The sequence below is a fragment of the Cygnus atratus genome, chromosome 15, assembly GCF_013377495.2.
Source record: "Cygnus atratus isolate AKBS03 ecotype Queensland, Australia chromosome 15, CAtr_DNAZoo_HiC_assembly, whole genome shotgun sequence".
Lineage (NCBI taxonomy): Eukaryota > Metazoa > Chordata > Aves > Anseriformes > Anatidae > Cygnus > Cygnus atratus.
In genome coordinates, this window is record NC_066376.1 from 4,331,379 (window position 1) to 4,359,240 (window position 27,862).

Below are 27,862 nucleotides of genomic sequence, written 5' to 3' on the forward strand. Positions count from 1 at the left end.
TTTCAAAGACTCTCCAGCATTCAGGGGGGAAAATTGGTAAGCACTTGGCAAGGCAAAGGCAAACATTTACCTCTGACTCTGATACTTCTAAGGGCTTCTCATTCAGGCCCAAGCCCTCGGTCAGCACGGCTCCATTGTACTTGTTGCAGATATCCTCATCAGAGTAGTGCAGCCCTCCTGGGCTTGGGCGAGGAGGAGACCTAGGAAACATAGCAGGTCAGTGTATGGGATATTGTTTTTTCTCTGAAACGACACAGTTAAAGAGACAATTAAATCATGCTTAGAAGCTAGCGTCACAGCCTAGGGCAGTAAAGTCCTCCCTAGATCCTCCAGACAACAGTCTCATTTTGCCTATTTAACAGCTGCCTGAACCTAGATGAAAAGCCATTTCCAGGAGCGTGGTGTTCCAAGCTTCTTACCTGGTTCCATTTTTCTTTGAGAAGGTGCTCTTGATGTTTAGGTGTCTGCTGTTGAGCTCCAGGGCAGTGAAGCCTCCGTTATCTAAGGTGACTGACTCTTCCACATTGGAGATGGTTTTACCTGGAGCCAGGCAATGAAAAATTCAGCTGAAACATGGGTATTTTTCCCCCAAGTACAACTGTAAGGAGTCACTAACTTCCCCTTCTTTATGTTTTATGATTATTTATGTTTTATTATTATTTTTTTTTGAAAATCTCTTTACCTTTGTTACTGGCAAATGAGTACAAAGTGGAAGAAAGGAGCATATCAGGAGTGCAAAAAGGCAGGAGGAGCCAAAAGAGGGGATTAAAGGAGTCATGGATGGATGTGTTTCATTTGGAGGTATCTAAAATAATGCAGATGAACTGTGCTCCACATGTGCTTATTCTTGTCTTTTGACTATGAATGGAATACAGGTGAGTAATTCAGGTAGCCATTGAAGATGCCCTAAACCAGGTGACATGAATCCCATTTTTGCTGATGGAAAGAAAGCAAGAGAAAGTAAAACTAGGAAATGCAAAAAAATAATAATAAATAAATAAAAATGGGGGGACAAGAGGGCAGCAAACCAAGAGAAAGGATCAGTGGGCAGCAAACAGGGAAAAGATGTCAGATCTGTAATGAGGATAAGACATAGGCGTGAGACATCACCAGACAAGGTAAGGCAGGGAAAAGGACAGGGGACTGGCAGAAGAGAGAAAATACAGCAAAGTTTTTTTTTTTTTTTGTGATCAAATATAGCAAAAGCTTATTCTCTCCCATGCTCTTCTTTATAATCCCAAAGGTATGAGCTCAGCTAGCGTCCTGGGGAGAAAGACCGGTTGCACATTGCCACTTTGCAGCAGACAGGTACTTTATCCTCAACTTCAATTTCAATGCTACATTAAGACTCAGTGTGAACGCTGATATCTGACAGTACAGGTCAGACCTGTCTTTTCATGTCTGTCCCCCAAACACAGAGCAAAACTAAGAAGATGAGCGATTTCCTATGAGCTATGCATACAAATATGTAATAGCATTAACTTGGTAAAATACCGTGGTATTCTTTCATCTCATATCCCATGGGACTAAAATCTGATTTTCTAACGCTTTTTAGAAGTGAATTATAAAGAAAGAAAAGATCTTCTCTTTGGGACTGAATTGCTAAATACTGCCTGGAAGATTTTTTCAAGACTCCTTCATTACATTAATCCTTTAGAATGGGCAGTGCGAAGACTCATCCGCCTGATCCTACTCATTAATGTGCCTTTTTGGCACCTTCTAGCAGCAGAGCAATTTCTTGCTGGAGGTGGAGAAGGCTATCTCAGAATTAACACACATGAACAACTCTTCCATGTAAGAAGAAGAAAAGGTTAAAAACAATATTCAGTGCTCCAGAACAAGGTGCTTTGAAAGGGGACTCTTAACATTCCTAGTTACAGAGCAGGTAGTTCCTGTTTCCTTTCAAAAAGGAGACTGGTAAAAATTGTAAGTAAAGGAAAATTCAAAGCTAGATGCTCATGGTGCCTTCAAGTCTAACAGGTCCAGATAACAAAGACTTCTAGCTCCTTGGTCCCAGCCCAATAACTGTAGCTTGGCTTAGGGAATGAATGTGAGATGCTGGGCACCCTATTTAATGTAAAAGAGTTATGATATAGTCCTCATGCATACTGGCATAGGATATTTGCACTGGATATGGATATGGAAAAACAGAACCCTTCTTCTCCCCCTCTATCAGGGAATGACAACTAAGCTAAATAAAGACTCAGCTTATTCATTTTTTGTGGTCTGCCAAGCATTTGACCCAGACTCCTTGGCTTTTGCTACAGTCCCTGGGACTTCCAGATGCTGTCCTGTCCAAGCCCATGGCTGGTTAACTTCCAAAACCTGATAAGATCCAGCACTCTGCCCAGTAAAGCTATGGGCAAAAGCCATTTCTACCAAATTAGATAGTAAAAATATCCAAGTCTTCTGCCAAACAAAATACCTATAAAGAGAGTCCATGCTGTTGAAATCACAGATTCAAAGGGAGGACATTTCTAATTCCTGCAGCTCTTGAGAGTACGTGTACAGCGCAGAGATGATGTCTTACCTGTGCTGCAGTTCTTGTACTTCTTGCTCTGGCCATGCAGGACCAATGCAAACACCACCAACAGGATCAGGATCAGACTTGAGAGCGCCATCACCAGCAGAAACCACCACTCCTCATAGAAAGGGGCTTCTGTTTGTGCTGAAAGAGCAAAAGACAAACAACTCCTTATGCTCCTTCAGAATTTGCCCTTCTTCCCCACAGTGAGCGACATCCATAACAGTGCTCAGGACAGAGGTCTTCAAAGAAGATAACCTAGTCCACTTGAAAATAAGACCCTCAAAAAGCTTTCTGACACTTTTAGATTGCAGAGAGAACAGGAGCATACCACAGCTCCAACATCTCCACAAGCATCTCTCACACTTGGAACAGCACTGCAGAATCCATTAGCTAAGAAGCAGTTATCACCAAGTGAAGGTAAGAAGGTTTCTTCCCACAGCCCAGCACACCTGTATTTCTCAGCTACTGTGGTATGCTTAATACTCCCTGGGTCAAAGGAGCCACTAATATACTTGTCATGACCCATGGCTACTCCACCTTTTAAGAGGCTTGCCTTGCCAAAATGCTGCTCAATGGCTCTTTGAAAAATACAGCTAGTGCCAGGGAACAAAGTACATTCGAATCATTACCTCCGTAGTTTAAACCCCAAATTCCAACATTCACTCCTGTTCTATACGGTATTGTCAGTGACTTAAGCCAAGCCCAACATGCTGCACATTGACATTAATTCAGTTCCCTGAATTTTGTGTTATCTCAAGTCATTTCATTCCATTTGACCTCAATTGGAGGCACAAAATGATACTAACTTCCTTTTTCTAGAGTTATCTTGCCACTCTGGTTTGAAGTAGTAAGTACTATTATTTTTTTTTCAGTGACATTCTCTTTGTCAGCATCCCTCAGCTCAGAAAAAGTGCTGCCACTGTAGCACAAATCAGCAGTTGTATATTATTTCCCTGTAGTCTGTAAGGTAGGAGAACACCCAGTAAGAGTGGGTGATGCCAGGAGACCAGCTTCAACCAAAATCCTCATTATCACTGAACCCAGGCACTCTTTTTCCCCTCACTGTCCTGGACCCTGGATCTAAAAACGTCTGTTGTAAGCCTTACGATATGGGCTTAAATTTGTTCCAGATCACTGGGTGTTCTGTAGCAGTGAAAAGTAGCCACTATCTTTCTTTGCTAGGAGGCCAGTCCAGGCCAACAAAGACCTAAAGGCAAACTGCACAAGCCATGCTGGGCTGAGCAGATTCAGTGCAATTTATACCTCCCTGTGCTAGCTGAAGTGGCCAGCCTAAAATGCTGTATACTTTTACGACTGCGAATCTCAATGGAAACCTCTTACTTTCGTGCAGCAATTTGAGATGAACACTGAAGCATCAAAAGGAGGTGAATTAAATAGTTCTGTTCAAGCGGAGAACTTACAAACAAGCAGTTTATTTATAAAAAGCATCAGAAGGAGCTGCATGCCTGGCTTCAAGGGAATAATGTCTTCCGGGAAAGGAAAGACTGACATGATTACTGACCCTTTACATTGTGTTACAGCCTCTGTGAAACCACAGATAGGAAAAACACTGACTCTTGGTGTTTGAAGTAGGTTGTCTATGCCCTTGTCCTGAAGGAGAAAAGGAAGGGTAGCACTCACACTGAAATCCATAGACAGCTCTCACAGGTTAAGTGGTTAATTGTGTAAGGACAAATGCAGCCGTGATGGCGATAGCAGCATTTGCTACTCCAGCCTGCTGGGTAATCGCTGAGTGGTGTTTATGCTTTTCACTCGAGAAGCAGAGATAAAAGCCACTCCAGAGACTGGATCATTGCCAGGTTCTCGGGACTCTCCAGAACTTTGAATCACAAAGACTTTTTATCAGGTTCTTTTATTCCTCGTCTGGCTTTGCTGACACAGCAAGGATGAGACCTGTTGCTCAAAAGCAACCTAGAGTACAACCCTCTCTGCAAAGGTAACAGGAGAACTGAGAAAAACTTTTACAAGGGCAAGCTTCCCACTTCACAAGAAGCCATTGAACTCAAGCTGTCCAAACATGGCAAAGCTGAGTGGAATTTGCTTTTCAAGGTATGGAAGCTCCTTCAAAAAATCAGAATGCTGGTTTGTTCAAAGGGACTCTGGAAGCATGCTCAGGCCATAGCCCTGTTTACCGGGAATAACCACAACGGAGCAGGTGGGTGGGAAGAGTCTGTGAGCACCACCAACAAGCTGTTGTGATGAAGGGAGACTGGAGGTATCACAATATGCTGGAATTACCAGCACAGAGGATATCATGAATAATTTCGGGAAACTATACTTCTACATTCTTGAGAGCTAAATACAAAATAACACAGAAATTGCTTATCACAGAACCTTGGGAACAGAGAAGAAAGGAGAGTAAACAAAACAACAGAGTAGGAGAGGAGGAAGAAGAGAAAGCAAACACGTCGTAGACTTTGTAAATTAGTCTTAGGCAAGAAATCTTATATGTAAACACACACAAACTTCCTGAGAAGGTTGTCAAGCTTAAAAATGGCACATGACTATTTTTCCCCTTGAGAGTAAAGTATACTGTAATAACACTGCTTTTGTCCTAAAATAAGTGAAAACAAGCTGGTCTTGATGATTTATTGTAACAAGAGGAACTTTTTTTTTTCTTCTCCGCTCCCAGTAAGAAATTCCATTGGAAAAGGTAACAAAAAGCTTGATTACCTGATACTGCCGCAGAGGGAACGCTTGGTTCTCCATAGCCGATTTCATTGACAGCCACCACCCGAAATTCGTAGGTCACACCCTGTTTGAGTCTGTCCAGGCTGACGGTGTAGGAGGTAGCGCTGCGAGGGATGTCCTTCACAAACATGTCCCACAGTCCTTCATCTGGAAAAGGAGCAAGGAGAGGAACAGCATTAACTGTGTGACTTGGCACTTCCTTCTGCTCGTGGAAAATAATTGTCATTAATTGTGTGCTTTAACCACAGGCAGTGGACATGCTTACCCGAAGGCTGCTCAGTGATACACACAAATGTCAGATTGCCCTGCAAGATCCCATCTGTAAAAGGATTTACTCGTGACGGGGGTCTTACAACAGCCCAGATGGAAGAGTTCCCCGCTAAAATCTGCAGCAGCACCCATGGTGACCTGAGCTGGCTAGAGCAGCTGCCAGCCATCTGGGTCCCTCCTGACCAGGTATGGTCGCTGCATCTGCATGCCTGTTATTTGACAGAGCAACTAAGCCCACAGCAACCTGGTACTTTAATGAGTCCTAATCGCACGGTTTTTGCCTGCTTTTTACATTGCAAAACTGACTTGACTATCCCAGTGCATAGGTTAGGTTTGCAAACGAATGTCAGATTTGGGTCTTGGCAGGAAGCACTGTGGCCTTGCATGAACTGGTGCCTGGTGGACTGGTGCCACTGGCGTGCTGCTTGCTTCACAATATCAATATTGAGACATCCTTTTGCATGGGCTGGACTGCAGCATGGCACAGCCCACTGAGAGAGGCAGCAGGCACTGCACTTCTGTGCCATGCATTTCTAAGCAGGAACGAGTTTTTGTTTGTATTATAAAGCTCTAAAAGTTGCTGGAAACACAATGCCTTCTGCATAACTGATGAGAGTGTTTCAGTAGGGTAATCTCAATTCTCAACAGCCATACTGACATTTATCCTGATGTGCATCCTGACGAGGCACCGTTCCGGTCTCTGATCCATATGCGTAATCTTATATTCACTTGACTTCAATGGAAAGAACTTTCAACAAGATGGATGCTGTCACCAGTAAGAAGAAAACCAACTATAATTAAAGATGCCAGTCAATAATTTTGAGTGCAGGAATCAAACATTAATCTAAACAGACTCCTTTTCTATAACAACTGGTGCCCAGCACTTCCACTGACAAAATGGCTGTGTACACAAGGTGCCAAACTCTCAGCTAGCCTAAATCAGCACAGCTCTTAAGGATCTGACCTGATCAGGCTTCTACTTTTAGTTATCAAAGCTGTTCAAGCAATGCCTATTTTTCTCTGTATGTCCCACAGCAATAGAAGTACAGTGATAACCTCTGCACAGATACTACTGCAGCGCAGGAGCCGCCTGCTTTGAAAGAAACCCCTCTGCACTGTGAGACTCAAGCATCAACATGACTTCTGTAGCTTGAGGTGTTATCAAGGTAACAATAAAGCCAGAGCCAGCAGCACTACCCTTAGCGACTTCTGCTGCTGCGGCAGTGAAAGGCCAGAGTCTGTTCTCATTTGCTTTGCATTACCTACGTGTAAACTAATTGAAGTCACTGCAGCAATTCTGAAACTGTGCCGGTGTAACAGAGCAAAATTTGGCCCTCTCCCTACTTCTGTGCAACAGGGAACAAAAGCAAAGATGGATTGATTAACACTGCAGGTGCATTTCCATGTGAATGCTTTAACTTTGGCATCAGTAAATATTGGCTCTGTAATTTATAACGTGCTGCACGTCTAGCAACACACACATTGACTAACAGCCCCCAAACTACATCTTTTCTGATCATGAGGTTTGGCAGTCTCAGTGGATGCAAAAAGCAAGCTGAAATGTTATTGTTCCAGCTACATTGAGAAATCCCGAAGAACAATAAAATAGGTAATTTTTCTGTCATGCTTAAAATTCAGACCAATACATTATTCACCAGCATGATCAGAGTATAATGAAGTTATCATAATGTACCATTGTTATGTATTAGTTGGATATTACAATGGCTATAAAACAAGAGATAAAATATTGACTTCCCTTTTACAGGGCAATAGATGGCTAGATTATTTCTACCACATAAACGTACAACGTAATAAAAAGGGGGTTTGGGATTTAGTTTCTCCGAAGAGGGTGGAGTGAGGGATGCATTTTCAAAGTTGGATTGTTGCAACCACCAATACTAAGAAGCATCTCAGACTATAAAATATTGCCATAATTGCTAGAATTGCCTGAGCTTTCATAAACACATTTGTAAACAGCAATAAGAGAATTTGAGCCCATTGTGAATTGTCTGAAAAGCAATTTGTTTGCATTGAAAGACGCTTAAATGGGGGAAGAAAAGGCAACAGTAGAAATGAATGTTCAACGCTCATTGCAACAAACACAACTGTACACACACACTTCCTTGCTCATTTTCTCAAACCTATCAGGGTGCACATTGCAGAATATCCAACAGACCAAGGAAGTGTAAATTTAACCACTTGGTAAAGCTTGCAATAACTTGGTAAAGCTACCCTTGAGAAGTTAGTGTGACATTTCTACCTCTCTGCCCCCTTGGCTATGGTGGTGATGGTGTGAGACAAGGACGGCTGCTGATGGATGTTTCGTCAGGGGGATTCCTGCCTCATGGGGACTCAGAGATGCTCCAGCTAGTGGCCATATATTTTCTGGCCCACCTGAGGTATTTCTTCTGGGGGTAGAAGGGAGGGCTTGGCCAAGATGCGACCCAGCATGTGATCTTTGGGAACCCAGAGAGATGCTGTTGCAGTTGCAGTGATTAGACATGCTTCAGGGTGGCAGCCTGGGATGAAAGGGACATCCTTATGTCTCCCCCATTGCTGACATCAAGCAAATGCCATGCACAGGGTAGTCTGCAGCTTCCCCAGCTCTGGCCAATAAGGTTTTTAATTACAGAGCTTCAGTTTATCTCATCTCCATCTGGAATATTCAGGCCTCTCTTTGTAGACAGAGATTGCAGTCAGATATATCCAAACCAAAAAAGCATTTTATTTCAGTACTGAGCTCTGTAATTAAATATTGAACAAAGACTTGTGAATTCATTCACCACATCTCTTCCCCCATCCCTTAAAAATAGGTTTGCTCTAAATGTTAGAAGTTCAGCTGAGATAGAATTCATTAGAAGGTCACCTGTGATAGCAAAGATTGGCCTTTAAGTTCAGTAGAAAATCATTAGTATACCATACACATCATTTTCCACTCAGTTTAGGGAAGAAGGATGTGCATACCATGGTTGGGATATCAACTGAGTATTAACTCAAGGAAACCACCAAGATAAGCCAAGTTTGCGATGCTGGACCCCTGCAAGGAGGTACAAGGCTCAGCCAGCCCCAGTCAGCTCTTGGTTCATGGCACTGCACTTGTGTTGGAGCAGAAGCCTTTGCGAGCAGTAACATCTGTCCCCTTCTGTATTTCACATGGCCTTTCAGTGGGCTCTCAGCCTCTTAACAATGCATGGGGAGAAAACCTAAATTACAAGAGAAGTCAAAACCACCATGAGCCCAGCCTGCCCTGGACATCCTCCTGTGCAGGCAACTCACCACCCTGGTGAGGTGTAGCCCAGGCACGGCACCTACAGGCCTGCCTGTTTTCACAAGCAATTAATCAGGGTCCGAATAAAACTGTCAGGAAGTAACAAGGGCTCCTGGCTCTGCTAACTCCAGCCACTAACAAACGGCTGCAGCTGGGGAGATGGAAAGCTGTCAGTTATTTGGGTCTTAAATGCCAGCCTTCCCCCTTGGAGAAAGAGGAGGGCTGTGCTGTAAAACTTTCTCCTAATTACGCATTAGGTGGTTTATGAGGGGAGAAGCAGCTGAGAGTTAAGGACCAGCTGAATGCAAGCAGCATTCCTCCTACAGAGGGCAAAATTAAAATGGGGATGCATTTGTCAGAGGCAAAGGGCTGGATTATCATGCAAACTAACGAAAGGACAAGAATGGGAAGTGAAGGCTGACAAACTGTCAGCCTCAGCATGTTGTTTGCAAGCAGAAGCAAACCAAAGGCCCCATGGCAGATGCCGGCAATGCAGCTGCACCCTTCACTTTGAATTTACTGACTTTTGCTGGTTTGAGTCCATGTTTGACACTGCACTCCCTCATTTGTTTAAAAATAAATAGAAAAGGAAGAAAACATGAAAACATTACTCAAGACACCAGAAAGAAAACTGAAGTGAGATCTGCCCTTGGGGTGTGGGAAGCGAAAACCAGCATTTATGGGAAGGACAATCCTCACTCCAAATACACAAGTTCTTCCCCAAAACGTCTGCCGCCTTCATGGAACTGATCAGCTGAGGGAACAAAAGAAAACACTATTCTGACTTGTCTACATCCTGAGCACATGATTTGTAGCTGATCTTAGGCCTAACTAGCCTATTCATGCCAGCCAGAGCGCTAGAATTATTATTATTGGAAACATATTAAGCTGCAATTAGCTCCCACTGGCCCGAAGTCATTCCCTACTTGGGAAAAGCAAACAAACAAAACCCAAAACACATGGTGGGGAGAGAGGAAGCACAAGAGGAAACCTCTGCAGTCTTATCCTGGGTCAGAGGCTTTCCCGAGATGCCACAAGCTGTAAAACAGATTGACTGAGCATCTGCTCAGCTGCCCCACAGCTCGAGATGACTGTAGCAGGCCAATACGCGTGTGAAGGCCTACACATGCACGTGTCCTCCTGGCAGAGGGGGTCCCTGGGACGCTGTGCAGAAACACCTGCTTGCAGATAGGGGATAATCGGGAAGGAAAGCCTGAGTGGGCCTGCTCAACGCTTTACAGGCCGCACGCCTGCCATTAAAGCACAGTACAGAGAGAGGAGCCTTGGAGATGACACACAGAGGGGAAAAGAGGGGCAGACCCACCTTCTCCACTCCCACCGGCAGTGCTGGGAACCTTATTGATGTGCCATTTCTGTCTTTTGCTCTGCATATCGAAACAAAGGACATGATCTAATACCCACTTCTTAGCCAGCCTAGTCGATGTCTGGGGAGTGCTTACTATGGCAGCGACAGAGGCTGCTTAATTGCATTTCTTGTAATGCACAAGAAGCTAAACTGGAATCCATTTCTCCAGGGACAGAGGAGTTGAAGGAAAAGAAAAACAGTTCTGTTTCTGTACTGTCTTCCTCTAGCACAGATCGCTCTGGAAAAAATATTGGTTTGTCTGCTCCATGCTGGTGTCAGAGTATATTCAAAATGCACAAGAGGTAGTCAGTCTGGTCACCTTCCATAAATCCGAGGGAGAAACGGGGAGATCAAATGAACAATCTCAGCTGCCTGCTGCCACCACTGCTAAACCCAGCAGGATGGCTAGAGCCCTGTGAAACACAGCAGGGCACTGAAAAATTCAAAGGGAAGTGACAAAAGGGGGTAGGGGTTTGCCATTTATGACAGAAAGCCACCCTCTTACTCTGATGGAAGAGCCTTGGCAGGGAGCTACAGCAGGGAAAATGAGATGATACAGCATTTAATGTTTGGGGTAATGAGGCCTATAATAGATGACACTTGAGATGTGAAATACTAAGGTAGCGGTATTGCATTTGAATATTGGCAACAAGCTAAAGCTTTTCATCTGTCTGTTCAATGCCCCTTTTTGATCTCAGAAGGATGAATATCTTCTCCTTCCTTGATTTTATGTGAAGGGCACAAGTCAACTGCTCTTCTCTTGGACAACAAGTACTTAAAAATAAAGGTTGCTCCAAACCATGCTCTACTCCCCATATAAATCAACATGTAGAAGCAAATTCTTAGAATTATATTAAAACAGAAACGTCTCTGAATGGCCAGACCTGACAGGAGGAATTAGTTCTCTGTCTTTGTTAAGCTCATAATTCAGATTTCAAATTCCTCCATGCAGAGATGAGCAAGAAAAGCGGTACTGAAAGGAAGCCGACACTTGCGTGAAATAAGCAAGTGCTCCAATTAGTTCGTCTCCTCTCTTGGATCACATTTCACGCTTTCTACAGCTGCAACCAGAACTAAGGGTGAGAATCCAGCATACAAATGGCTAGTTCATTTGGTACAGCAGCATGAATAGGATTAAAATAATCTGAGGAGGAATTAAATGCCTCAACAGTCAGGTTGCAAGAGCAGGAGAATAAGACCTCTTCTGTGTGTTTCCAAGATCAGTGGAGTGGGGCCAGCTGGAATGACCCAGGGTTAATGCAGCTCAGACCTGCTTTGGAAGGGCTATTTTCCTTCTACTCAAAAAGAGTGGACCACAAATCCTACATCGTTAACCATGAACTGTAAAGTGTTGGTGCGCATCCAAAGGTGAGGCAACCCCAGAAACATCCGATCAATTTGCAGTGCAGCAACTCACAAGTTGAATTTCCAGCTTGCAAATGATCTGTATATGTGGTACAGGTTTCCCTCTAAAATAAATTTACTTTAAAAACCCCGTTTGGGGAAATGTAAGCTGGTAAGAAAGCCTCAGTGAAGGGTTCTGGTTTAACTTCACCTGTTAACTTTTACCTGTAAACAGTGCTGTTTAAATAAGAGAGGGTATTTTCTGCATACAAAGAAATAAAGGCAGAGCCAATAAGCTGATGTAAGGCAAACGGAAGCATTGAGTGTCATGCCTCTAATTCAAAAAAACTCTTGAACACTGGGAAACTCCAGTGCTTTGAAAATGCACACATGTTCCTTCAATTTGTTTTGAAAAAAATTATGTTAAATGACAGAAATTAGGAAGAAATGTTAGGGTCACTGCAGAGCAAGTTCTATCAAAGGCAACTATGATTATGCAAATTTGTAGCTTCAGTGATGACCAGAATGATTTTGTTACTGGTCTGGTTAAATGCAATTAATATTGTTGGTTTTAAATACAATCTTACATTTAAGACACATCCAAGAAACAGTTAGGATCCTTTATATAGTCAAACATAAGCATTCACTTAATCAATATATAATCACGCAATGTGTAGGCACCTGGAAGTAAAAAAAAAAAGGAAAGAACAAGCAGCCAACATGGATATGTCAAGTATAAATCATGTCTAATTTCCTCCTGTGACAGGGTAGCAGACCTTGTCAATAGAGGAGAAAGAACAGACATCATCTATCCTGACTTCAGCAAAGCTTTTGACATCATGACATTCAAACACGGCCTACATGAAACAAGTATCTGGTAGATGCATCAACGGCTGAAAACTGTACTTGGAGAGTGGGTATCAGCATTCCCTGTCAGAGTGGAGGGAATTTATCAAGTGAGATTAAACAGGGGTCTGGCAGCATTCACTGTTTTTGTTAATGACTTGGCTACCAGAAAGTGTGCGCTTAATAAATATGCAAGGGGTACCAAACTAGGAGAGGCTGCAAACAAGCTGGAGAGCACGCCTAAATTTAATATGATCTGTTCCAACTGGGAAAATATTTGGGAAAAAGCAGAAAGCAGCTTCAGTAAAATGTAAATGCCAGAAGCACAGGAGCTCTGGGAAAGCACCAAAAAAACCCACGGTGATGAGCGGACTCCTCTCACCCACTAATGCCCTCCCTGCAGAACAAACAGGGGAAGCCATGTGTGCATGCTGCTACAGTTCTGGCCCTGCTATTAATGGTGATTAGCTGCTGAGTTCTGCTGCCGAAGGATAGATCTCTATCTGTGGTCCTCAAAACACAGTTTGCAAGTATTTAAAGGTCCTTGTGCATGAGAGATGCTGTAAGCATTTAAGTGAGTTTTAATTATTAACTCTATTGGTTCATCAGTTGGATGATTTACCAGTGATGTGGCACAGTGGAAACTAGAGCTCTTAGGGTAATTTTCTGTGACTATTCCTAAACAGGAGAAAATCTGGTAAACCATGTAATAAATTAGCAAAGGCTTAATACTGGGCAGTGACGGCTTTCTCTCACAAAATCCCAGCAGCTTACTGGGACAACAAACAATCTCTCCACTGAAGGATGGGTTTCAGCGTGGACCAAAGGAAGGGAACTCGAAACACCAAGCTGTCCATGTTTCCCATGGCTTACCTGAGGGCCGTGCCTCTATAATGTACCCGGTTGTGGGTTTTTCTCCTGAATCTCCCTCAGTCCATTGTAGCGTCAGCCCAGAAGCAGATTTTGTCACCAGAATTTCCTGAGGGGAGCCAGGAGACCCTGAAGGATGAAATGACATGGCAAGTGTGGGTGGTATCAGAGACATAGTGTGGTATTCTTCATGTCTTCTAGTGACAAAGGAAAAAAATAATCCAGAAGTATTGGTCAACACACGTGCAATATAAAACAGCTCAATAGGCTACTGGGCTAATTTTTGTACTGGTTCTAGTCCCACCAATTACAAACACCAATGGCTAGGTTTTACAGGTGTGTCTGTTAAGAAAAAAAATGATATAATTGGAGGGACTTTACCTTGTTAGACTATCTGTTGTCACTGATCAAATAGGAGAACCAACTGTTTTGGTACACACACTGTATCAAGCAGAGAATGCTGAATTTCAGCCTCCTCTTGGCATATCAGGATATTTGCAGACATCTCCCTGTGCACAAGCCAAAGTGTCAGGAGGAAACAATTGTAAATTCTTCCTGATTTTACATCCAGGAACCTCTGCTGGTTTAGGCAGAATTATTCTAGTACTGACTCCAAAGCACAGCACTACAACCAGAATTATGAACCACGCTGTCTGGCTGTAGCTTTGAATTCCCTGGGTGGCTAGTTTGTGCTATGATTTATTCACACTGTTTTGTTTATTCACATCAGTCTTTTAGATTTCAGAAAAAAAAAAAAAGAGATTTGTTTTTCATGGGTAGTTGTGAAACCCACTGAATCATGCCCTGAGCTCCTGTGACTCAACTTCTCCTTGGCTTAGAAATCCATGTTAAGCCCCAAGTGCTTTATTTCCTGCTGCTGCACTGCGTTTGCATAACTTATCTAGCTCATGACATGCTTTTATGGTTCCACTTACCTTCTGCTGGCCCAGCTGTGACATTGGCTTGCAGTTCAGGTCCATAGGCAATGGTTCGGGCTTGCACTCTGAATAAATAGGTCATGCCCTTGGTGAGATCTCGGACCTTCAGCCAGCGTTGCCAGTTCCCTTTTATGTCCACAGTCACCACCTTACTGACCCCTGAAGTAGCCACAAAGATGAAAAATAAGAGAAGGTTGCAGTGGAAAAAAAAAATAGCTTTTTACATCTAGATGGTAAGTAAAATTATCTAACTGTTTGCTAAGAAAGTATTTCTTACAATTAGAAGGAGTTTAAGTAGTGATAATAGCCAATTTTCAGCACTGATAAGTATAATTAGAGTTTAAGCTTGATAAGTGGGTACTGACAAGAAAAAAACCTTACAACACAACTGGGAAATTACCAAGAGACTACATGCAACTTCACTAATTACTCTGGGAAGAAAGGAAGAGGTAAACGAAGAGGACTGCAGCTTTGCAGATTGCTTCTTATGCAAGCATTTCTCTGTTCTTTCTTTGCCAAGTAACCTACAATGCTGCCCTGGAGGAGGATGTAAGGGCCAGGTTCTTTCCTTTGTTCTTGTCCCGGCTTCCACCATTACCAAGTGAATGCAGAATGAAGGACAAATATCTCATAGGTAACTTCTGGGTATAAATACCACTGCAAAAGGGGATGCGTTCAAAGCATTATTAATTTGAACAAGGCTAAAGTCATGACTTGTGTTTCACTCTTCCTCACTCTTTAAGAATTTTTCTTGCATGGATGAATTAAAATATAGTTTTTACTGATAATTTCTAAAACTAAGTAAATAGAAATAATTTGATACATGAATTATTTTACAAAACAAAAAATGTTTGAATTAATAGAGTCCTTTTGGCATTTTTTGGTCCTGTAGATGTATGTAACATTTCAAACCAAGAAGATACGAAGTGGAAAAATGTTTTTCCCACTTGAGAAAGCTGTCTGCTAGTTTTCTCTCCAGAAAAAATACAGAATGAAGAAGTGTTTCAATCTGAATGCCTATTTTATGCAAATCAAGATGCCTCTTTCAGTTTTTATCAGTTAAATAAAGAATAATGTCCAAGTGATTTCTGTTCAAAGTTTTCTCCCAGACAATTTATAATTCTGAGAATCTTTCCTCGGTTAATGAGGAAGCAGTAAAAGTGCTCCTTCCTTCCCTAGGTGTACTATATCATTTCTCAGAGACAAATCATGAAGCATTTGTCATTTCAAAGTAACGTTCTGAAAAAAAGAAGGAACTGTTAAAAAAGGCTCCAGGGCAATTTTGTTGTCTATTATGGTGTAAAACATAACACTGTAAAACTTAAACAATAAAAGGTCAAACAGGGAGAAGACTGCGCTACAGGACAGATCACCGTTCAAAAGTTTTGCAAAATGGGCAGGTTTTTCTTGGTGGCTCATGAGCAAGAAAGCAGGAGGTGTCACAATGGTGAGGAGGCTCAGCCAAGAATCACAGATGGGAGAAAAGTCAAAAGATACAGGAAAAGGTTCTGGTCCGGGTGTTTTACTGTAGTGTAGGCACGGAGGAACTCAAGACCTGGGACTGGGAGGACCCTGCAGGATGAGGGGGTCTGGCAGGTAGGTGGTGGCCCCACAAGCCCTGCTGCCTGGTGACATTCAGCACATTCAGCAGATGTGCTCCATCTTCAGAGAGTTTGGCTTTGCCTTGCCCCGTAAGTAAAGTAGCACGGCTTTTCTATCTTTCTAAGCAAAATGATGGCTTTGAGGGAGGGATTGCTTACCACAGAGGGAGAATAAATGTTTGATGAAAGAAAAATGTTGGCACAAGAGCAAATGGGTGGAAACTGGAGAATAAATGTAGGCAAAAATTTAGAATGGAAGGAAAAGCCCTCTACAACCTCCGGGCTCACCCCAGAAATCTTCTACAGGGGAAGAGGAGATAATCTGGAATCAGAAAGAGCAGAGGTGGGGAGGAGAAGAAAAGAAAACAAAGATTCTGAAGAGGTTAAATCAAATGCATATAGAGAAAATATGACCTGACACTTTCATACTTTCAGGGAAAAAAATGTATTCTTAAACATTGTGTAAGAATGAATATGAGGCAGAAAATGTCCACAGAGCCTGAACCTCCTGCATACCCTGTGCACGTTTCTTGGTCAAAATTAGAAATGCTTTCCGCATTAGCTCTTTGTGCTTGGATCTGCCAGCCATAAAGGCTGAAAGTGCTTTTATTCTCATGTTTTCATTCCTGAGTATAATTTTCTCAGTGCATGAGACATGGATATTCAGACAATATAGATCTTTATTCCTTACAGAAGCAGCAAATACTAGTGGTTGATATCCTCATTTCTTTGGAAAAGAGTTTAAAATGGATTGGCAATGGCTGAAATTACTCTCCCTGCTGTCACACTGCCAAAGTTGGACATCCTATTGAACTACTGGCAATCTACCAGGAATCCAAAAATATTAATACGACCATCCCCAAACTGCAATCTTTTCTAATTCACCTTTGAAATTAATTTACATTTGTTTTCAGATAAATTGCCAAATTATTTTCTGTTGCTGTTCTGGCAAATGAAGGAAACATTTGTGGCCACCACATTGATGTGGTGTAGCTTAAATCTAGTGCTGGGTTAAAAATGCTGCCTGAAAACTCTGTGTAAACAAACAGACACGACTAAATCTCTATCACAGTTATTCTCCCCTGTCAAAAGTAGCAGTGGTACCAATGATGACTAACACATTTGATGCCCAGGCAATCTTTGCGATAACAGAAGTGACACATGATGTGATAAGAAACACAAATGAGCCTGACGACTATTCTGGGATGGAGCCCACTCAGCAATTTTATAGTGCAACATGGGAAGACAATCATGCACTCTCAGGCTGAGTTTCCTCTTCTCCCACATTGGGTAACAATGGCAGTAAAATGACTTTTCAAATCATGCAGAATATAGTTTGTGCAAGAAAATGAGAGAGGACAGACAAAAGCTATATTCCACAATATTACAGTTTGCTGAATAGTTTTGGCAAAAGCAGAATTGGTTTACTTACCCTCTGCCACCTGGCCTCTCTTGGAAAATGGCAGAGAGCAAGTAGGAAATTGGGGAGAGATAAAAGATGCTTCAGTGCATTTCTGTCATTTTCCTATGAATATGTATGATCTTAGGTCTTTCTTACCCTGGACGGGAGCCAAAGGCTCATAGACTACTCGATAACCCTGCAGGACTCCATTCGCTGCTGTCGGCTCGCCCCAAGACACATTGAGTGTCGTGGAAGTGATTTCAGAGAATGCCAAGAAGCTGGGAGCACTGGGTGCTGAAAGGATTACAAATATGTTGAATTGCAGCAGGCATAGTGAATCTGATACACATATATATTATAGAACACTTTTTTTTTTTTCCCAGCCTAAATCTAAAGGAAACAAACTAAGAGTGGGATTTACCAATTGGATCAAAATTTCCCATAATCAATCATAGACACAGCCTGTCCTAAGAAAACCACCCACTCCACTGCAAAATTGGATCTCAAAAGCAAGCAAGGAGACATGACAAAGAAGGAAAAGACTCTCACAGGGACACTAAGTTTGTCTTTGCTCTCTATCTAGCTGCTGATTTTCAGAAAACATGCAGCATTTACATGTTTGATATCCCCCTGTCATTTCTGGTGGAAATGTGCTGCAGATGCTGGGATTTCTCAAGTTAACTCCCTCAGAAGAGCAGCAGAATTGCAGGGCTGAGAGACAGAAGGGCACTAAGTGAGCACACAGCTCAAGTGCATGCTTCCTCCTCATGGCCAGCCACAGCGGTGCTGCCTGCTGCACTGCTGGAGCGCTCCCACTGCGGTCACATCCAGCACAGCTCAGTCTGTGTGGCTTAAAAAAAAAAAAAAAGATGAATTGCAAAAATCACAACACTTCTCTCACAAGACTGCTTGGGGAATTTCCAGGCTCTGTAGACAAGTTTAGATTTTCAGATGTGATAGCAGAGGCCACAAAGAGATCCACAGACAGTTTCATTCTGGATCAGCTCGCCGAGGGATCAGTCATTCTGCCTGTCTGTTCTAGCTTCCGCTGCACTGTTCCCTTTCCCACGATTGCCTTTTCTGATCCCTCTTTTTCCCCCTCCACAACCATTATAATGTAATGACCCATCTAAAGATAACTCTAAACACCAGTACCCTCCTGGACAACCACCCCAGCTGCTGCCCAGTTACGTGCGGATGACCACCACGTCCATGCTTTGAGGCAAGAAAGTGATCCCATACCAGCCTGGTGTGTCCTGCCCTGTGAGGGGCTGCTCCTCGGGCCGTCCCCGGCTGCATTGAAGGCAGAAATGCAGACCATGTACCGCGTGTGGCTGGTCAGGTTTTTGAGCCGGACGGTCGTCTCCGGAAGGAAAAGAACCTTCACTTTCTCTGTGTCATTTTGGACGTCGCTCTCCCAGTAATAAATCTGTTGGAAGAGTGAGATGTTTTAGCATCTCCTACACCTCTAAAACATCCCAACATTACAGCTGTAAAAGATCAGGAAGATGGAGCAGCCTTGCTCTGGACTCCTCCATTAAATGGGATGCTAACACTTTTTACCACGGGCTCAATCTTCTCCTTTCCTTTGGAAATTACCCTGAGTCCTGTGACCACGTAGCTGAATACATCATTCAAAAATAGAGCACAAGTTGAAGAATGTGGCCTAATGACAACAGATAGCAGGTGCCAGAGCTCAGCAATGACAGGTCAGTTTTTGAATTCTCCCTAAAATGCTAGCTGCCTGTCAGCACTGGCACCCTGATACAATGCTCCCATAATTTGCCTCCCTATGCACACAACAGTTTCACCATTTGTGTTCATAGGACAGCCAAGCAAATGCCTTCCTGAAGAGGGTAATAAAGACTTTCCCTAAAGTTCCTTGAGGTACTTTTCCCCATTCTCGCCTTACATAATTTTTATCCCGATGCCATAAAATTAGGCTTTGGAGAAGACGATTCCAAGAGAAAAGTGTTGCCAGCCCTACTTATTGGACAGGCCTGGCACGGAGAGCATTACAACAGGCCAAAGCAAGCCAGAAAGTTGAAAGAATGAGCCAAGGCAAGACTCTACCTTGGCTCTACAATCCAAGCTGTTAGAGCCATCTATATACATAGAAAAGGAAAAGAACATGAATTGATATATAAGGTTGCTTGTTACTGCCAAGAAGGGATGCCAGATTATTCACATTGGCTTGGCTTTTCTTCGCTTATGGATCTAAATTCATGGCGAGAGGCAGAGCCAGACACTGAACCCAAGCCAAGCTCCAGTGTTTGTAGACTTGCCCATTTCCACTCTCTGAGGGTCCATTCTCTTGCTGGAGAAGCTAAACAACATGCCTGTGCAACGTCCTTGTCTCCTATGAACCAAATGCAATTAATACTATGATTTAATTTTGTTAAAGTTAAGGAAATGAAATAATTCTTGTGAAATCTGACCTGGCTCAGGCTTCTAGCTTGGAGGAAGTACTGCTTTTCCTAATAGCTTTGGAACAATTGATAGAAAGCTCAGTTAGTTTTCTTCAATACTTTTTTTGCCCCAAGCTCTGCTGTGTCTGTTGCTTTTTGGAGCAGATACGTTGCCTGAATAAGTGTAGCTGCCTCCCTGTCTGTATGCCCTGTTTCCCCATGCTCTCCTTTCTCTGCAAATAGCAACACTCTTTTCCTTTTCTCCCCCCTTTCCCCTGCCTCATTCTCTTTCTTTAGATTTCAGGACACAATGCCATTTCCACACTGCAGTCTGAATTCTGTTTTAATTTGCCTTGTGCAGTGAGGGCAGCTGTAGTTTGTAGAGCTATCTTACAAGTAAGAGCAAAGCCAAGCAAGACAAATGAAACCAGCAGAAGCAGAAGTATTGCCTTGTAGCCTTGTATATTCCCATTTTGGCTGTCGGCAGGAGGAGGGTCCCAGGTGAGCTCCAGCTGGCTCGCAGAAAGGGAGTTTACGTGGATGTTCTGTGGGGCCATCGCTGGCGCTAGAGAGAGGAGGACAGAAGAATTAATAGTGACAAGCAGAACTAGTTCATATCCAGGCTGCAGTGTTCCATTTGTGGAAGGACCCAGGACAGACCGTTTACGCCGCCAGCCAGCTAACAGAGCTGGCCCTGGAGGCGTCAGCATTGCGGGGAAGTCTCAGGTATAAAGCGGCAGCGCGTGTGGACCGAGAAGCTGCCGAGCCTCCAGAGAATGTGATGCTCTGTCTCACACAGACCAGGTTAGACAGTGAACAAACTCAATCCTGTCAGCAGCTTTGGGAAATAAAAGCGAATCTTTTCTTTATTCTGTGGTAATGTTTCAGGCTTGCCTTTGGCAGCGACACTGGGCTCCTCAACAACTTCTTGCTCCTTTCCTCTTGAAAGGAACTGTGGGAGCAAGGCAGGCCCCTCACACCGGCAGCCCGGCCTTTCTTACAGGCCTTTGTAGCAGCCTGAGAATGAAGGCCAAAATGCTGTTGTAAACCACCTCCCAAACCAGATACTAATCAATTCAACTAATATTTTATGTATGACAGAATGGCTTTTAGCTTGCTACTTGTTAGCCCTGATTTCGTTACACCTACACATACCGGACCCCCTCAGCTCCCGGTGACACTTCTTTGCATTGTGCTGTGCAAGAAAACTAATCTTTAGCTTCCTTCAAGTGCACCTGGGTCACACCAGCTTTCCCTTTTGTTGGGATCCAACTCAGTGCAGGTGGATTTTCCTCCCCAGTGGCTAGCAAGGTCTGCTTTCCAGACCTGGCTGCCTCTGCCTCCAGCAGATCTTAACAAAACAGCACGTTTTGTTTACAGGAGAGATGCCGAAGCGTGTCATGTTCAAACTCCAGAAGTGGGAAGGGAAAAGCAGGGCAAAGGGCACGTTTCCCCTTTCTCTGTGCTCATGGTGCTGCAGCCTTCACCCAGACTACCTGAGAAAGCTGCCTCTTTTCTCTCTGCCTGTTTATGGGCCATAAATAGAAGTGATAAAACATTCACTACTCAAGTAAGATAGCCCCGGTTATCTGTTCCTCTGGAGACTTCCTTCTTTAGAGAGAATGACCTTCATAAGTCACACTTTTCTACCGATACTCCCTCCCCCCAGCGTTATAAAATAAAATAGTAATTAACACCCACTCAGCCTGACACCAACTATTTATTTTGTTCTAACTGTGTGGTTTCCATATTATCACTGCCCACCCTGCCGTTAATGGAAATGTTAATAACCAGCGCCAGGTTGTTGTGACAGATGCTTGGGCTCATTATCAGAAATTCTTATTTACCGCTCCATTAAACGACAGAATCGCACAAAAAAACAATTCAATCAAAACTAACTGGAGGAATTTTAACAGCCACATTAATAATCCAAAACATAAATAAAGTTCATGTCTTTTGCATGTTTGCCACCGGCAACTCTATTGCAAAATTATTGCTGTACAATTAAAATGTGTAAGGCAAAATTGAAAATAGCCATTATCTCAGTGCTCAGCTAAAACTATTTGTTTGTTATTATTTTTTTTTGTTTCTTTTTTTGGCTGGATGTACCGAACGCATGAGGTGACAATGACTCTCAGTAAAACATAGGTTTGGCTTGTTCACAGGGGTGCTCTCATCTAATTGCTGCCCTGCTTTCCTCTGTTTCTCTGGGGTATCGAAGGGAGCAGCTAGCTGGCTTGCTGGCTGCATTCACTGCAATGTAGTGCTGCTAAGGACCAAAAATCTCAGGATTTTGAGACTTTCACAGCACATAACAGAGTGCGAAGCCAAAGCGATCACATAACACAAACCTGAAAATACATCTCAGAGATCTGCAGATGATGACATGCTCAGGGAAACAGGAATATGTACAATCACAAGAAAATGGATCACTTTAGCAATGTATTTTCTTTCTAGGTAGTGACACTACTGTCTGTCCTGAGCTGACAACTTCAAAGTGCTCTCAATACCCAGGTCTGAAGCGGTGTCTGCAATAGCATTTTTCTTTGGATCCTACACACCAGCCTGGAACAACTGCTGCTTCCGAGCTGCGACCATTAGAAGAGCTGGCGTGTGCAGCCTGCTGCCACAAAAACACCATTTTTCCTCAAACCTTTTTATAGAGCATGTCTAAGAAACACAATGGTTAAAAACTGCCAGTGATCACTCTCCACTGACACCCTCGCTGCTGGAACTGCACTTTTGCTGGCACGGTGGTGGAAAATTTGATGGGAGGGGAAAAATAAAAAATAAAGGACAGTGGAAAAAAGACATTTCACCACCCCAGAGCCTCAACAACATGCAAATTGTGTTGGTTTTGTGCCCTGTGTGTCTGTCCCTATGTTCAACTTTCAAAGGCTGATGTGTCCCTCCTCTTCTAAGCACAGATTTCTTGTTGACAGCAAGGGACAGCAGAAAAGTGCTGCTTACTCTTGCTGCGGCTCTGTGCACACAGCACATTACACTAACAGTGAAATGAAATACTTTAAAAAGGAAGAAACACATCCCTAAAGACTCTACCTGCTTGAAACCCCAAACCACTCACTGAACGTACGGACAGCCTGTACCAATAAAAGTGAATGCATCTTAAATGTGAATTCAAAAGCCTTTTACCTTCTAGGAATGCAGTTCAAGATTACTGAGCTCTGATTTTTTTCATGGCTGTTGAAATCACTAATACATAAAAAGCAAGGTTAAAGCCTCATACCTCACACTGCTTTAGGTGTTAGTGACATTATCAACTACAGCAGGAGTGACATAGACCCCTGAGGGTCCAAATTCAGGTCGTGGCAGGTGGGAAGCATTTCACTTTCCCTGAAAAATATGTATGCATTCCTGAAATCTAATTCTCTGCACGTATCCTGCTTTGGAATCTCATGCAGATATTTGCAAACATTTCTTTTCTTACCGGATTTCAATTCACCTTTAAGATAATCTCCTTGAAACTCTCAGTCAAAAAGTAAGGAGAAAAGCCTTGTATAGTAATTAGCAAAAATAACAACAGCTACGAACTGAGTTGATGTTGGCACGGTTGTGAAAAGACAACAAGTCTATCTGGAGTTAGAGCAATGAGAGAGTGAAAATGGAGGGATTAAAAAAGTTACACATCTAAATCCAGATTTAAACTTATCAATGTCCTCATTTTGCACTTGAACTGAACAGCCTCTGCTCATGCTGCAGACAATTTGAGCTTGGAAATGCTTATAACCTTTAAAAAGAAGGTGCTTAAAATCCCCAGTGGCTCTGCACTAGATCTCCATGCACCGCAGAAGGTTCACCTTAGTTTTTCTCCCTGCTTGCCTGGGATATTTGCTTTCTGGGCTGTGTGGCACCATGAGCTTTTCATCAATATGAAAGTACTGTTCCTTTTCTTAGTGACAGTTGCCACAGGTAGGCTACAAATCCTTGTGATTCATCGGGTAAACTTAATAACTGTTTTTATAAAGCATTCCTTGCTGCTGTTGCATCTGCTCAAATTTCTGGGTAGTGAAAGACTTCTCCTCTACTGTCTTTCTAATTACTTAAATAATGCCAGTATTATGTCAGGCAATTCACAAACAAGTCTGGGACAAGATGCCCCGATACTCATGCCATTTAAATAAACATGCAGACAAAAAAAAAAAAAAAAAAAAGGCAGCAAAAGAGACCAAAGATTTCCTGTGCATCAGCTTGATCCCACAGTTCTAAACAATCCCAAGCAAATTTCTGTTCCATAAAGACCTCTGATCCTTTTCTATCTAGCAAGCATTTCCCCACCCCCCCCTCCTAGTTCATCAAAGCATGCTTTTGTGAACATGCCTGCTTTTATTCCCTAGTAATCAATATATTTGCATTTTGGTGTTAGCACTTAGAGGCCAGAATCTCATCGCACAATGTGTTGCATAAACACAGAATAAAGAGACAGCTCCAGGCCCTAAAAGCCTCTAATCTGTATGTCTACACATTCTAATGGAGGGGTGGTTGGAGCATGTTCTAGCATATCAACTGTAATCTTATCTACCTTCTCCCCACAACAAGAGAGAAGACACAGCAATATTTAATGTAGCATAAGCTCACAATTACAGCATGCACACGCAGCACCTCCCAGGTTTACACATTGGTTCCTGGCACACGCGGTTCTGGAAAATGGAGCTGGAAAGGATCCTGAGAGGGCTCAGACAATCCAGCCTCCTGCATCACACTGGGCTCAGCTCTGCTGGTCAGATGTTTGTGTAAGCTTGGCCACTGACCCCTTTCCAAATTCCTCTGCCATCCCCACACTGACTCTGTCTATTTTAATAACTCTTAAAACGTACTCTTGGGTTACTTGTTTTCCTTAACGTCTGGCCAAAGCCAGCCTCGCTGCACTGAAGTTCTGTTCCTGCAGTGGGATGGAGAACAGATCCTTCCCACTCCCTCTGCAGCCGCTGCCCTCAAGTTATGGCAGAGATAAGCAACTGTTAAGTGGATTATAAAAAGCCAAACACAACAAAACAAACAGAAGGTCACAAGATAAAACAGCTGAGGCTGATCAGCAGAATGGGCAAAGGGAAATGTAAGAGGCTTTCTTGCAGTCTGGGCTTAGAGAAGAAACACAAGGATGGTATCCTCCTGAGAAAGAACAAAGGGGTGTATTTGCAAATGTTTGCAGTCATTCCTTCCACGAAGGAAAAGCAGCATGAGAGAAAAACATTCTGTGCTTATTGGCCATTTTCTCACAGTGCCTGTGAAAGAAAGGTGGGAGCGAGGAACACTTCCTCTGTGCGGCAGTACCTCTGTGCCATTAGGAATGCTGTGTGAGCTATGCTGATTAGTTCAATAACAATTAGTTAATTGTGCTTCAAAAACAGCAACTGTGAAGCTGCTTTCTGCTGTGACAAGGCAGTACAAGCTATATTTAGAATGTAAAAGACGTTTCCCACCAATTTCTGCCTGTTTTAAGCAAGGCTACATTTTGTGATGGAAATACACTTCCCCCCCCCCCCCCCCCCCCCCCCCCCCCCCAAGAGCTGCTCTTTCTGGGGCTACTCAGATGTATTTCAGATGCAGTAGGACAGGCAAATCCACATTCAAAAGCACACATATTGACATCCTTAACCCTTCTGACACAACTCTGTTTGCCAACACCGGACCTGATGATGCTCTTACTCTTATCCAGGCATCACAATTTGGCACCAAAACCTAGTGCTCTGCCAGTTACCAGCCTCGACAGGCTCGTGTTGCCCTGTGACTTGACCTGAGTCTGAGAAAAGGAGCTCTCTGATCTCCCCTACCTTTGAGAAGCCCAACCTCCTACTGGAGGGCAGCTGGAAACAGCTGGCTTTAAGTAGGAAATAACCCATTCTTCAGGGTGTTGAATTATGTGCTGATTTACAAGATTGCATAGATCAGTGTTAGAGAAATTGAAACATTTCCTAGCGTACAAGAGACCAAGAGAAGTCGATACAAGACTAACCTGAAGAAGAACTCTTTCACCCTTGCCAGCACTGATGAAGAGGGAGCACAGTCTAATTGAGCCAAAAAAGAAAGAAAGACAAATCTACCTTGGTGGGAAAGAAGGGATGGTGAGGGGAAAGAAAAGCTGTCAGAATGGGGATCTGAGGAACCTAGAGCACCCACCACTACTTTCCTCTGTACCATATTATCTGGGTAGGCAAAGGCTTGCCCCCTGCCTGTATACTACATGCTATGCAGTAGCCATGTTTCACCACATCACATTTTTAAGGGTATTAAAGTCATGAAAAATTGTAAATTAAAGCAGCTGCTAATGATACCCAAGAGTAACACACCCAGCTTCTCTGCTAAGCGCTGGGGGGCTTCCCAACATCGTCTAGTCATATAGTCAGCCTTCTGGAGAGGTATATAGAGGGATGCAGGTGGTTAAAGAAGGAGAGATCACATTCACCACACGTATTGGAGAAAAAACATTGAAATGAAACAAGGACTAGAAATGGGTATTCTTTCCATGGACCCACACTCTAGGAGGTTATCTGCCAATGCCATTTTTTCAAACTAAGGAGGCAATCGTGTTCAGAGGAAACCTCCACGGATATGACTTATTCATGAAGAACCTTTATAAACTGGCAAGTGAATCAAGCAGAAGTAATTCTCATCCTCTCCCTCACCATCTCTTCCAGCAGTGGTGAAAACACTGGTGTAGTGATTGCTGATCTTTTAACACGGAGTTCAGTTTTCCCAATGAGCTATGTGCAATCCAGGATGTTCCTGGGGCAGACATGATCCGAGTGATGCAGAAAAGTTACTGTGTTCACCGCACAATGCCTAAACCAAGGCGCACACTATGGAGCGGTACTGTGAAATAGACCCTGCAAACAAAAGCTACACACTTGGCTTTTGCTGAAGCCCGCAGTTCTACTTAGCTAATAAAAACCTAAAATAGGCTATCACATTGCATACTGAGATTATCCATCAAGAGACCGAGAACAACCGACCCAGAAGTAAAGCCCTTACAAAACTGTCAGACTGCCTCTGGAAAGGGCATACAGGTGGTTAAAATGGGAAGGGGAAAATAATAAAATATGCTTTTTTTCTCTATTTTCTCTGTGTCAACAAAGATAGTCTCACACAAAGGCAGCCCATCAGTCAGCAGAGATAGACCCACAAGCTGGAACAGCAAGAGTCTGACATGCATTAGGTACGCGCAAACAAACATGCCGGCGTAAACCCACATGCTGAAATCCCTTCTCACATCGATGTAAATTAGGGTTAGTTCCACTAAAGCAAGTGGAGCTAACCCAGTGTGAAAGTTGTGTAACTAGGAGCAGTGTCAGCTCTGATGAGTGCAGGATTCACCCCCCAGGAGGCACTGAAGGTTGTTCAAGGACGCACGAGGTGGCGAAGGACTGCCGAGTGTTTGGTGCTCCAGCCCGACTCCTCTCGCACTTGCACCAGGAGTGGGAGCAGCACCATGTGGGAAAGTACCACTCTCAGTTCTCTTAAAAAAGTCCATCCATTAGACAGCAGCAACGCTACTCACTTCAGACCATCTCTCAGGCTGATACCTGAGACTCCTCCTCCGCCATTTACACTCATGTTCCTCTCATTATAACTTGTTAATCCCACACTCTAATATCATAATACCACAAGTTCACGGCAGCAGACAAAAGCACCCACTTAGTGTTCGCTAACAGCAGCACCTACTACAGCCTAATAAGCGCCAACAACTCCTTATGCTCCCCTAAAGTCAGGAGAACATATCTAATAATTAGGGTGAATCTCCACTGGGTTTGCCATATCCCAAACGTTAAAAGCCGTATCAAAAAAAGCCAAACTGAGCAGGCAAGATCTGCTACTGAGATAACCTTTCCCTGCGGCTTTTGAAGCAAGTTGTATAGTTGACCTCCAATGAGGGATTAATTTAGGATTTACAGATTGCAATGGTCAGGGAACCCCAGGGAAACCTTTGAGGACTGTAATCCCATGGTCCTGGAGAGAGAGTGTCTAAATTTATATCTTCTAAAATTCTGAGTGAAAGTTTTCTCTTAGTTTATTTTACAATCATAGTATCTGTGAATTCATTACTGTGGTCCTCTATCACTGATACCATGTTAGTGTCTGGATCTTTGCAGCCATAATGTTTTAGAATATTGCTAATTCATACTTTCATAATAAGAATGGCAACCTTTTTGCTTTCAGTCTACAACAGGCAACCTGAAATGCCTCCAGTACCATGACTGACGATGGATGCAGCAAACAGATGTCAGAAAAGAAAACCAACTGTGCATCTCTACAGCTGGCTTCACAGCAAAACCATCCAGAGGAGACAAAGCC

General features: G+C 43.2%; 1 protein-coding gene and 1 long non-coding RNA gene across 2 annotated transcripts in view; one reads left to right on the plus strand and one right to left on the minus strand.

Moving 5' to 3' along the window:
* The window catches only part of SDK1 (sidekick cell adhesion molecule 1), a 363,863-nt gene that overhangs the window by 7,135 nt on the left and 328,866 nt on the right, over positions 1-27,862 (minus strand). The window contains exons 37-45 of the mRNA XM_050713839.1: positions 20,002-20,117; positions 18,387-18,573; positions 17,301-17,438; positions 14,139-14,300; positions 13,207-13,332; positions 5,222-5,386; positions 2,531-2,668; positions 420-540; positions 71-200 (exon numbers count right to left, since the gene is read on the minus strand). Coding sequence (XP_050569796.1) covers positions 71-200; positions 420-540; positions 2,531-2,668; positions 5,222-5,386; positions 13,207-13,332; positions 14,139-14,300; positions 17,301-17,438; positions 18,387-18,573; positions 20,002-20,117 — 1,283 coding nt within the window. The remainder of the gene's footprint in view (positions 1-70; positions 201-419; positions 541-2,530; positions 2,669-5,221; positions 5,387-13,206; positions 13,333-14,138; positions 14,301-17,300; positions 17,439-18,386; positions 18,574-20,001; positions 20,118-27,862) is intronic.
* Positions 14,318-15,103, plus strand: LOC126913486 (uncharacterized). Its single transcript, XR_007708872.1, has 3 exons — positions 14,318-14,374; positions 14,662-14,775; positions 15,034-15,103. It is a non-coding gene; the product is annotated as an uncharacterized LOC126913486 (long non-coding RNA).